The 10,511-nt window shown below is 59.9% G+C and overlaps 3 protein-coding genes across 12 annotated transcripts in view; 2 read left to right on the plus strand and 1 right to left on the minus strand.

Moving 5' to 3' along the window:
- The window catches only part of HSD11B1L (hydroxysteroid (11-beta) dehydrogenase 1-like), a 10,159-nt gene extending 5,436 nt beyond the window's left edge, over window positions 1–4,723 (plus strand). Inside the window, exons 3-9 of one of the 9 annotated variants that reach the window (XM_011967393.1) lie at window positions 949–1,073; window positions 1,157–1,287; window positions 2,606–2,717; window positions 3,090–3,181; window positions 3,472–3,565; window positions 3,693–3,858; window positions 3,950–4,723. In XM_011967393.1, the coding sequence (XP_011822783.1) occupies window positions 949–1,073; window positions 1,157–1,287; window positions 2,606–2,717; window positions 3,090–3,181; window positions 3,472–3,565; window positions 3,693–3,858; window positions 3,950–4,145 (916 nt within the window). In that variant the 3' untranslated portion in view covers window positions 4,146–4,723. Of the gene's footprint in view, window positions 1–948; window positions 1,074–1,132; window positions 1,288–2,605; window positions 2,718–3,089; window positions 3,182–3,432; window positions 3,566–3,692; window positions 3,859–3,949 lie in introns of all 9 variants that reach the window. The other 8 variants (XM_011967384.1, XM_011967386.1, XM_011967390.1 and 5 more) reach the window with 8 other exon arrangements.
- A 1,739-nt stretch (window positions 4,724–6,462) lies between these two features.
- Window positions 6,463–7,858, plus strand: RPL36 (ribosomal protein L36). Of its 2 annotated transcripts, none has more exons than XM_011967382.1 (4): window positions 6,463–6,523; window positions 6,712–6,806; window positions 7,315–7,449; window positions 7,528–7,858. In XM_011967382.1, exons 2-4 carry the CDS (start codon window positions 6,714–6,716, stop codon window positions 7,615–7,617), a joined length of 318 nt encoding a protein of 105 aa, XP_011822772.1. In that variant the 5' UTR covers window positions 6,463–6,523; window positions 6,712–6,713; the 3' UTR covers window positions 7,618–7,858. The 2 variants fall into 2 exon arrangements, with proteins under 2 accessions (XP_011822772.1, XP_011822773.1); XM_011967383.1 differs by having other exon boundaries at window positions 6,498–6,519.
- The window catches only part of LONP1 (lon peptidase 1, mitochondrial), a 23,805-nt gene continuing 21,108 nt past the window's right edge, over window positions 7,815–10,511 (minus strand). Inside the window, exons 15-18 of the mRNA XM_011967476.1 lie at window positions 10,269–10,434; window positions 9,442–9,659; window positions 9,198–9,362; window positions 7,815–8,199 (exon numbers count right to left, since the gene is read on the minus strand). Coding sequence (XP_011822866.1) covers window positions 8,017–8,199; window positions 9,198–9,362; window positions 9,442–9,659; window positions 10,269–10,434 — 732 coding nt within the window. The 3' untranslated portion in view covers window positions 7,815–8,016. The remainder of the gene's footprint in view (window positions 8,200–9,197; window positions 9,363–9,441; window positions 9,660–10,268; window positions 10,435–10,511) is intronic.

Genomic DNA, 10,511 nt, shown 5'->3' on the forward strand with positions numbered 1-10,511 from the left:
GATTACAGGCATGTGTGTGCCTCAGCCCCCTGAGTAGCTGGGATTACAGGCACCTGCCACCACGCCCGGCTAATTTTTGTATTTTTAGTAGAGGTGGGGTTTCACCATGTTGGCCAGGCTGGTCTCAAACTCCTGACCTCAAGTGATCTGCCTGCCTCAGCCTCCCAATGTGCTGGGATTCCAGGCGTGAGCCACCGCACCCAGCCCAAGGAGGTCACTTTTGCACTGAGACTTGAAAGAAGTGAGAGAGCAAGCCATTTGATTATATCTGGGAACAGCATTCTAGGCAGTAGAAATAGCCTATGCGAAGGCCCTGAGACAAGATGGTGACTGGCTTTTTTTGTTGTTTGTTTTTTTGAGACGGAGTCTCGCTGTGTTGCCCAGGCTGGAGGGCAGTGGCACAATCTTCTCAACTCACTGCAAGCTCCATCTCCCGGGTTCACACCATTCTCCTGCCTCAGCCTCCCGAGTAGCTGGGTCTACAGGCGCCCACCACCACGCCTGGCTAATTTTTTGTACTTTTAGTAGAGATGGGGTTTCACCATATGAGCCAGGATGGTCTCGATCTCCTGATCTCATGATCCACCCGCCTGGGCCTCCCAAAGTGCTGGGATTACAGGCGTGAGCCACCGCGCCCGGCCAGCTGGTTTCCAGGAACAGCAAAGGGTCTGTTTTAGTGGAGCAAAGTGAGCAAGGAGGACAGGTCCGCGCAGGGCGCTTGTGGCCACCAAGGAGTCTGGTTTTTATTCTAACTGGAACAGGAAGGATTTTCAGTCCAGGGGAGGCAAGGTGTGTGGATGGAGAGGGCTGAGAAGGGTGGAGGGAGAGGGTGCAGGTGCGGTGGAGCCACCGTGGTGGCCTGGACAGGTGGTGGTTGTGGAGAGGAGGGCGTGGATCCAAGGCGGTGGCATCACCAAACACCCACCAAACGCGGTGGCTGTGGGCCAGGCCTGTGCCGGCCACCTCTGTCCCCTGTCCCTCTGCAGGCCCACAGAGGACCATGAAGGTGCTTCTCCTCACAGGGCTGGGGGCCCTGTTCTTCGCCTATTATTGGGATGACAACTTCGACCCAGGTGAGCACCTGGGGTTGAGGGAGGGAGAAACCGGGCCAGCTGTCCTGTCCTCCGCCCAGAGTGACCACCCTGGCTATGGCCAGCCAGCCTCCAGGGAGCGCGAGTACTGCTGACAGGGGCCAGCGCTGGTGTCGGTGAGGAGCTGGCCTATCACTACGCGCGTCTGGGCTCCCACCTGGTGCTCACTGCCCACACTGAGGCCCTCCTGCAGAAGGTGAGCCACCCCATGTCTAGATGAATGGTGGGGGTGCTCATGGCGGGAGGGAAGAGAGCCTAGGTTTGAATCCCTGCAATGATCCAGGCTTCCTGTGTGACCTTGGGCAAGTCGCCTAACCTCTCTGAGCCTCTCAGTTTCCTCATTTGCAAAACGGGGACAATAAAACCATTTTCTGGCCAGACACGGTGGCTCACGCCTGTGGTCCCAGCACTTTGGGAGGCTGAGGCAAGTGGATCACCTGAGGTCAAGAGTTCAAGACCAGCCTGGCCAACATGGTGAAACCCCGTCTCTACTAAAAATACAAAAATTAGGCCAGGCACGGTGGGCTCATGCCTGTAATCCTAGCACTTTGGGAGGCCAAGGCGGGCAGATCACTTGAGGTCAGGAGTTCAAAACCAGCCTGGCCAACATGGTGAAACCCCGTCTCTACTAAAAATACAAAAAAGAAAAAACAAAACAAAAACAAAAACAAACAAAACAAAACAAAAAAAACACCGGCATGGTGGCAGGCACCTGTAATCCCAGCTACTGAGGTGGCTGAGGCAGGAGAATTGCTGGAACCCAGGAGGTGGAAGTTGCAATGAGCTGAGATCACACCACTGCACTCCAGCCTGGGTGACAGAGAGAGACTCTGTCTCAAAACAAAGAAAAACAAAATTAGCAGGGCATGGTGGCACGAGCATGTAGTCCCAGCTACGTGGGAGGCTGAGTCAGGAGAATCACTTGAACCCTGGAGGTGGAGGTTGCAGTGAGCCGAGATCGCACTACTGCACTCCAGCCTGGGCAACAAAGTGAGACTCCGTCTCAAACAAACAAACAAAAACCCCACCTTCTCATGGGTTAGGATGTTGTGCCAGTGCAGTGAAGCGGTGACTGGAAAGTGCAGTGTTTCTCAGCAAATGAGAGTATTCAGTGTCCATGCCTGTGCTGATAGCCAGGGTTCTCAAACTCCAAGGGAAGGATGGCCACTTCCTAGCAACAAACAGCCCATTGCTACTTCAAGGAAGGGTATAGCTCTTGGGCTCAAACCTTTCAGTTTTTCAAGAGAAGCTAGCAATCTGGAAATTGTAGGTGAAATGTCCTGCTTTAGATGTTGGTGATTGACTAACCACCAAATTGGCCAGCATTCTGGCCCGCAGGCTCCACTTTGTGCCCCCAGCAGTGGCACATTTTTGGGAATGGTGTCGAATGGGGCTCGAGGCTCAGAGTGAGGGGGGGAGTTTTCAGGCGGGGGCCTCCCTATGGCTGGCAGGTGCGGGGTGGGGGGGGCGCTGCTGTAGAGAAGAGGCCCACGGGCAGCTCTGGCCCCCCCCAGGTGGTAGGGAACTGCCGGAAGCTGGGCGCCCCCAAGGTCTTCTACATCGCTGCGGACATGGCCTCCCCTGAGACGCCCGAGAATGTGGTGCAGTTTGCGCTGGACAAGCTGGGTGAGGGGCTGGGCCTGAAGCCTGGAGTCCAGGACCTTGGCCTAGGCCTTAGGGACAGGACCGGAATTGGGCTGTGGGTGTGGCTACAGTAACAGGTGTGTCAGGGCGGAGACGTATGCGGACTGGGGGCGTGGTCGGGGCGGAGTCTCATTGCATCTTGGGGAAAGAGCTCTGAACGGGGCCTCACTGAATGGGGACGAAACCTTGCTAGATCCAGGGAGTAAGGCCAGGGCTGGGTGTCTTTGATCGTAGGGGGAGTTACCTGGGGCGGAGTTCACTGGATCAGCGCTCTGGGTGGAGCTAAGATCGGGGGCGGGGTTTGATCGTTGTCTTGGGGAGGGGCCTCGGGGCTGACCGGCGTTTCTGGGCCAGGAGGGCTGGACTATCTCGTGCTGAACCACATCGGCGGCGTCCCGGCCGGCACGCGAGCCCGCACCCCCCAGGCGACGCGCTGGCTCATGCAGGTGCTCCGCTCCTCCGTGGCCCCAGCCCGCCCCTCGATCTCAGGGACCGGTGGTCCGCTCCCTTCGCGGCCGGGGCTCTGCCAACTCCTGAGCCGGCTCTCCACCTTTCCCGCCCCGGCCACGCCCCTCCTAGCCCAAGGCCCCGCCCCGGCCTTGACCCCGCCCCCGGGCCGGCCTTCCGGGTTTCTGGCCCCGCCTCGGACCCGGTTCTGGCCCCGCCCTCCGGGTTTCTAGCCCCGCCCTGCCCCCAGGCTCCGCCTCTGCCGGTGACTCGCAAGTGCCACCTGCAGGTAAACTTTCTGAGCTACGTGCAACTGACGTCGCGGGCGCTGCCCAGCCTGACGGACAGCAAGGGCTCCCTGGTGGTGGTGTCCTCGCTGCTCGGTGCGTGCACTCGGCCCCGGCTCTGCGGGACGGGGAGTGGGGAGCTCGATGCGGGTGAGCCTGGAGGGTCTGGGCAGGCTTCCCGGACGTCGGGGAGCCACTCAGCCGCTGCTGTCCGCGCTCCCAGGCCGCGTGCCCACGTCGTTCTCCACTCCCTACTCAGCGGCCAAGTTCGCGCTGGACAGCTTCTTCGGCTCCCTGCGGCGGGAACTGGACGTGCAGGACGTGAACGTGGCAATCACCATGTGTGTCCTGGGCCTCCGAGATCGTGCCTCTGCCACTGAGGCAGTCAGGTGAGGCCCGGGCGAGCCTGGGGTTGGGCTGGGGCCCATGGGCGGCCGCCCAGCCCCAGCCGCAGTCCCCACCGCGCCCTCCCGTCCCCAGGGGAGTCACGAGGGTCAAGGCGGCCCCGGGGCCCAAGGCAGCCCTGGCCGTGATCCGCGGCGGCGCCACGCGCGCAGCTGGCGTCTTCTACCCGTGGCGTTTCCACCTGCTGTGCTTGCTCCGGCGCTGGCTGCCGCGCCCGCGGGCCTGGTTTATCCGCCAGGATCTCAACGTCACGGCCGCTGCTGCAGCCTGAGCACCGGGGGGTGCCCCTTAACGTCCCAGACGGGAACGCTCCTCTCTCCAACTGTCCCTGGAGCCAGAACACTCACAGAGACACCCCTGAGAGGGTGGCCATAGCCCAAGATGAAGTCATCAAGACAGGAAAGCAAAACCGAGAAAAACGACGGGCACCTGGAACCAGTTACAGCTTTGGAGGTGCAGGTGCCCCTTGTTAGGTGCCTTTGTCCGGGACCTGCAAGGCCTCACCTGTTTGGCCTTTATTGATGACATGACTGCTTCCATTTTGCAGATGAGGAAACTGAGGCTCAGAGAGGTCACGCCACCCTTGAGCCACCCATGGACCCCTCTCCATCTCCTGTCTGTGTTTCTAAGTCCCTGATTTATTTTTTCCACTCATTGCATCTGGGATTATCTCCCCCAACCCCTGCCAGCTTCCCCCAGCTGGGGTCTCTGGTACTCTTCACACCTGCAGGGACGTCTACACTGTTCGTCTAGCTGGTGGCAGGGTCTGAGGGGGAGGAGGAGGGAAAGAGTGTGTTCTGGGCTGGACCCAGCCTCCTGTTTGTGAATAAAAACTCTTCTTCTCTTGCATATATGTTGTTCAAATTCCTTGGTAATTCCAATTTGCTAGCACCTGGTGGGCAGAGGGAGTGGGGTGTATGTATCAGGATCCTTGACTCTCAATCCCATTTCACAGGTGGAGAAATGGAGGCTGAGTGGGCCAGGAGCCGTGGCTCACGCCTATAATCCCAGCACTTTGGGAGGCCAAGGTGGGCAGATCACTTGAGGTCAGGAGTTTGAGACCAGCCTGGCCAACATGATGAAACCCTGTCTTTACTTTTTAATTAATGTATTTATTTTTGAGACGGAGTCTCACTCTGTCGCCCAGGCTGGAGTGCAGTGGTGCGATCTAGGCTCACTGCAACCTCCACCTCTGGGGTTCAAGTGATTCTTGTGCCTCAGGCTCCCGAATACTTGGGATTATAGGTGCAGGTCACCACACCTTTTTGTTTTTTTTAAGTAGAGATGGGGTTTTACCATGTTGGCCAGGCTGGTCTCGAACTCCTAGCCTTAGGTGATCCCCCTGTCTCGGCCCCTCAAGTGCTGGAATTACAGGTGTCAGCCACTGTACCCAGCTGCAAATATTTTAATTAAAAAATTAGCCAGGCGTGGTGGCATGTGCCTGTGGTCCCGGCTAAGGAGGCTAAGGCAGGAGGATCACTTGAGCCCTGGAAGTCAAGGCTGCAATAAGTTATGATTACAGCACTGCACTCTCTAGCCTGCGTGACAGAGCAAGACCCTGTCTGGAAAAAACGTGAAAGCGCTAACCCCAATTAGAGCAGCCCTAAATCGAGACTCTGTCTCGTATATTAGTAGCATTAAAGGAGAAAAATTGGAAACTTGTGTGTTTCCGCCACGTGATTCAGTTATTTAGCTTCCCGTCCCTGCACCACCTAAAATTACATCAGATGTCCCCAAGGGGCACTATTACACGTTGCTGTATTCGGACCGAGTCCAGAGCTTGACCAATTGATAGATAATGAAACTAATACCCTCGTTAATGGGACTTTTTTTTTTTTTTTTTTTGACAGAGTTTCGCTGTTGCCCAGGCTGGACTGCAGTGGCGCGATCTTGGCTCACTGCAACCTCTGCCTCTGGTGTTCAAGCAATTCTCCAGCCTCAGCCTCCTGAGTAGCTGGGATTACAGAAGCATGCCACCATGCCTGGCTATTTATTTATTTATTCATTTATTATATTTTTGAGACGGAGTCTAGTTCTGTCGCCCAGGCTGGAGTGCAGTGGCGCGATCTCGGCTCACTGCAAGCTCCGCCTCCCGGGTTCACGCCATTCTCCTCCTCAGCCTCCCGACTACAGGCGCCTGCCACCAGGCCTGACTAATTTTTTGTATTTTTCGTAGAGACGGGGTTTCACCGTTAGGCTGGTCTCGAGCTCCTGACCTCGTGATCCACAAGCCTTGGCCTCCCAAAGTGTTGAGATTACAGGCGTTGAGCCACCGCACCCGGCCTAATGGGCGTTTTAACAGTTCAAACAGTTTATTATTATTATTCTCGTTCTACAATTGAAGAAATTCTGGGGGATGACGTCGTCGATGCAGGGTCGGCCAGAAATCGGCGGAGTTGGCATTCGAACTCATCTCATAAGCAGAGGCAGGAAGGCAGCCATAGCCACCTCAACTGGTTCCGACTCCAGCTCTCGGGCTCGCAGGAGTAAACGCGCATGCTCAGTGAGACCGCGGGGGAAGACTCCAGCCGCCAGGGGGAGCGCGCGCCGTTCTTGCCTCTCTGGCCTGCGCCTCCTGAGCCGAGTAGATATCCCAGAGTTCCGCTCGGCGCCAGCCCTTCCGCCAGGGCCGCCAGGGGAGAGCAGTAGGTAAGTGGTTTCCCGCACTGCCGGGATCCGCCGCTATCCGCCGCCATCCAGACTCCCGGGTCCTCTGTGCGGGTTGGAGGATGGTTGGTTGTGGCGAGCGAGGCTGAAGAAGCCGGGACGCGGGTCTCTGGGCCTCGGGAACCGAGCCTGTACTCACCTCCGCCCCTTCTCCCCGCCGCTGTCCGCAGCCATGGCTCTACGCTACCCTATGGCCGTGGGCCTCAACAAGGGCCACAAGGTGACCAAGAACGTGAGCAAGCCCAGGCACAGCCGCCGCCGCGGGGTGAGTGCGGGGACCGCGCGGAGGTTGTCGGGGGTTTCTTGGAGGGTGGAGGGCACGGCTTGGGCAAAGGCTCTCGACCTGAAAGAACGCGCGTTGGGGTGCAGAACTAAAGGGGGCGGCGGCAGTCCACGCTGGGGCAGAGGGAGCACCTTGAGAGCGGCGCGGGGCAGCGGGTTTGGGGTTCTGACGTATGAGTAGGAGTTCGCTGATGGAGCTGGCCCGAGGTTGCGGTGTGTGAGGTTGGGGGATTTCAGGTGTGTCAGTGTACTGGGCTCCTTTATTCAGCCTGGACTCCAGGCGCGTCCTGCGAGTGTTGCGGAGACTGGGACTTGGGGAGGATGGGAGCTGCTCCGGGCGCGGTGAAAAGCGCTAGGGGTTAATACCTTAGTTCTCACAGCTACTTACAGAGGGGAGGAAGTAGCCAGGGAAATCGTGGCAGCGCGAGAAGCTGCTTAAGTAGAATGCAGGGTTCCCCCTACCCTGACGGAAAGGGCCCCTTTCCCCCCAGCGTCTGACGAAACACACCAAGTTCGTGCGGGACATGATTCGGGAGGTGTGTGGCTTTGCCCCGTACGAGCGGCGTGCTATGGAGTTACTGAAGGTCTCCAAGGACAAACGGGCCCTCAAGTTTATCAAGAAAAGGGTAGGTGGGCGCTGCCGGCCGAGGGGCGGGATGGGATGGGAGTTGGGGCCGGGCTGACGGCGGCCTCGTCCCTGGCAGGTGGGGACGCACATCCGCGCCAAGAGGAAGCGGGAGGAGCTGAGCAACGTATTGGCCGCTATGAGGAAAGCTGCTGCCAAGAAAGACTGAGCCCCTCCCCCGGCTTCTCCGTGAAATAAAGAAGAGCTTGACCGAAGCCCTGGCTCTGCTGCTGTCCGTGGGTGGGGGGGTTGTCCGCCGTCCCCTCTGGTGCCCGCCCTGAGCCACGCCCTCTGTGGGTGCTGCCTGGCCGCGAATCAAAAGCCCTGGCCCACCCACCCTTCCTGGGGCAAAGGAGGCTGCCGCCGTACTGGAAATGACTTTAATCATTAAATAGATAGTTTCTGTGCCAGACACTGATTAAGCCGATTGAGGTCCCTGGGATCTGGGTCACTGGATCGAGCTGCTCGCTCGGTGGCTCCGCTGCCAGGCCCGGGTGCAATCCCCGCAGCGCTCAGTTCCAGCCCACACAGGGCCTGACATCCGCTTCCTACAGTCCCGGGGCAGCCGTCACCGCTCCACAGCCAGCGCCTCTGCCTCTGCCTGCTCGTCCGGGAAGGCGATGTCGAAGATCTCCCGGTAGTGCTCCACGAAGTGCACCTCCAGGCCCTCGGTGATGAAGGCTGCCAGGTCGTAGAAGTCCTTCTTGTTCTCGGCTGGCAGGACAATGCACCTCACCCCTGCGCGCTTGGCCTGGGGGCAGAGTCATGGTCAGCCCTGCCTGGGCCTGTGGGAGGACAGCAGGTGTGCTGTCCTCCAGGAAGGAAAGGGCTTCTAAGCAGGATCCCCATCCCGCGGGGGAAACAGGCTCAAGGCAAACCATTGGCCTTGGCTCCGACAGCCTGAGAGCAGGAGCCAGGGCCTCCCCACCCATGGGAGCAGTCTTAGGGCTCTGGATGAGCCACACCCCCACGGCCTCACCTCCAGGGGTCAGACACAGTGTCTGGAGCCTGAACACGGGCCTGTGAGCATCTGAGCCCGGCCTGCTCTGCCCCCAGGCCCTGCAGCACCCCTCCCCAGCTCTGGAAGCTACACAGGTCTGCCAGGCACAGCCCCTTAAAAGGACAGCAGTTTGCACTGTCACTGCACACTGCCTCCAGGGACAGTAAGCCTCCCAATTTGCCCCACCATTGATCTAGGGAGTTTGTGCCTGGTGTCCAGGTCGAGGTGGTCATGGCCACTTGACCACGCCTCCCTCATAGTGGCATATCCTGGCTGACTCCACCAGGCTTCCTGCACACACGGCAGGTGTGGTCCAGTCTGGGGACAGGCAGGGCTAGGACGGAAGAGCAGGGACAGTGGCACTCCAACCTGCTCAGCAGCCTAAGAAGAGGCCAGTCCCTGGGCCGGGAGCTCCAAACACTCCCTACACCAGCAATGTCTAAACCTTGTCCCCATCTCCAGCCTCCCGCTTGCTGCTGGGCTGCCTGGGAAAGGAAGCAGGAGCCACGCCCCCGGCCCTCTACTGGGGCAGCCAGTGGAGGCGCTAAAATGTAACCCACACGACTCGCTGTGGAGAAGGCAGCTAGGGCGGTCAGCTTAAGGCCAGCTCCAGGCCAGAGAAACCTGAGTCCAAAGCCCAGGGCTTCCCTCTTTCCTGCCCCACACAGAGGCTGCGTGGTGGGAACTAGGCCTGTCCCGTGGTGGTGTGGGCCCTGCCAGTGCTGTGGGGCGGGCACAAGGACACTCACCGCAATGGTCTTCTCCTTGATGCCGCCAACAGGCAGGATCTTGCCCGTGAGGGAGACCTCGCCAGTCATGGCCAGGTTCTGCCGGACGGGCCTGCCCATGGCCAGGGACAGCAGCGCTGTGACGATGGTGCAGCCTGCGCTCGGGCCGTCCTTGGGGGTGGCGCCCTGTTGGGGGGTGTGGGGAAAGCTGGTGAGTAGGTGGCCAGCGGCCCAGAGGCGGGGCGGGAGCGGGTGACGCGGTTACCTCGGGCACATGCAGGTGGATGTGTGAGGTCACCAGGTAGTTGTTGGCGGGGTCGTGCTGCATGAGGAAGGCCCTGGCGAAGGTGTAGGCTATGCGGGCGCTCTCCTTCATCACCTCCCCCAGCTGGCCTGTCACCTCCAGGCTGCCATCCTTGTCACCCTTGGCGTCCTTGTCCTGTGGCCGCCTCAGGGATGTCTCCACAAACAGTGTGGAGCCTCCTGGAATGGGTGTGGAGCTGTGAACACGGGAGGCCTCAGAGCCCGGGCTGGCGCTCAGTCCACCCCTCGGGGCCACCCTGACCACTCCTGCCCCAGCTCAGCATCTTGGTGCCCCGGGCAAGGGCTGTGTCCCATTAGGAGCCAACCCCGGCCTCCACCTTTGCTGCGCTGCAGGTTCCTGGCCCTCTACGCCCCCCAGGGCAGCCCCCAGCAGCTGCCAGCCACAGAGGATACCCCCAGGGCTACAAGGACCCCAGCTACTGCTGCCCTGCCCAGAGACACAAGCCCCTCTCCAGCCCCTCCCGCACCGCCCCCTTTGCCCTCTCGCCTCCTTTCTGTGTGGTGGCCCCAAGGCCCGTCTGGATGAGCTCATGCTGAGGGACCCCTTGTCCCCACCTGTAAGCCTATCAAAGTGTCACCCAAATCCATAAGGCCCATGGTGTGCTGCCACCCCTGTGTGCTCACAGCCTTCCCCTCCGTCAGCCCCAGACGCCCTGGGCTGCCCACACTGCCCCCAGCGGCCAACTGCACAGGTGTGCAACGTGGGACCTGCTTGTTCTTGGGTAGAAAAGGGAATGGCTTGGGATCTCCTCCTGCCACTACACTCACCCATGGCGGTCCAGGCCAGCCCCATGACCACGCCGGGCGGCGTCACGTCGTACATGCGCTCCACGGTGAACACGGGCTTCCCCACGAAGTCCTGGAGGTTCTCGGGGGTCACCTCCACGGACTCGGCCTCGCCGCTGACGATCTTGTAGGCCGATTTCCGCAACACCTGGGCAGTCAAGGCAGCACAATGGGGATGGGGTGGTGGGGTGATGAGCGCGGGAAGGTGGGGTGATGAGCGCGGGA

This window comes from Mandrillus leucophaeus, unplaced genomic scaffold, assembly GCF_000951045.1.
Source record: "Mandrillus leucophaeus isolate KB7577 unplaced genomic scaffold, Mleu.le_1.0 Scaffold8, whole genome shotgun sequence".
In the NCBI taxonomy this organism is placed as follows: domain Eukaryota; kingdom Metazoa; phylum Chordata; class Mammalia; order Primates; family Cercopithecidae; genus Mandrillus; species Mandrillus leucophaeus.

Excerpts from the sequence above, each read along its gene's own strand:
- RPL36 (XM_011967382.1), top strand. The coding sequence starts at position 6,714 with ATGGCTCTACGCTACCCTATGGCCGTGGGCCTCAACAAGGGCCACAAG. Across the intron at positions 6,807-7,314 it reads GGCACAGCCGCCGCCGCGGG|CGTCTGACGAAACACACCAA; the intron begins GTGAGTGCGGGG and ends CTTTCCCCCCAG. Across the intron at positions 7,450-7,527 it reads TCAAGTTTATCAAGAAAAGG|GTGGGGACGCACATCCGCGC; the intron begins GTAGGTGGGCGC and ends CGTCCCTGGCAG.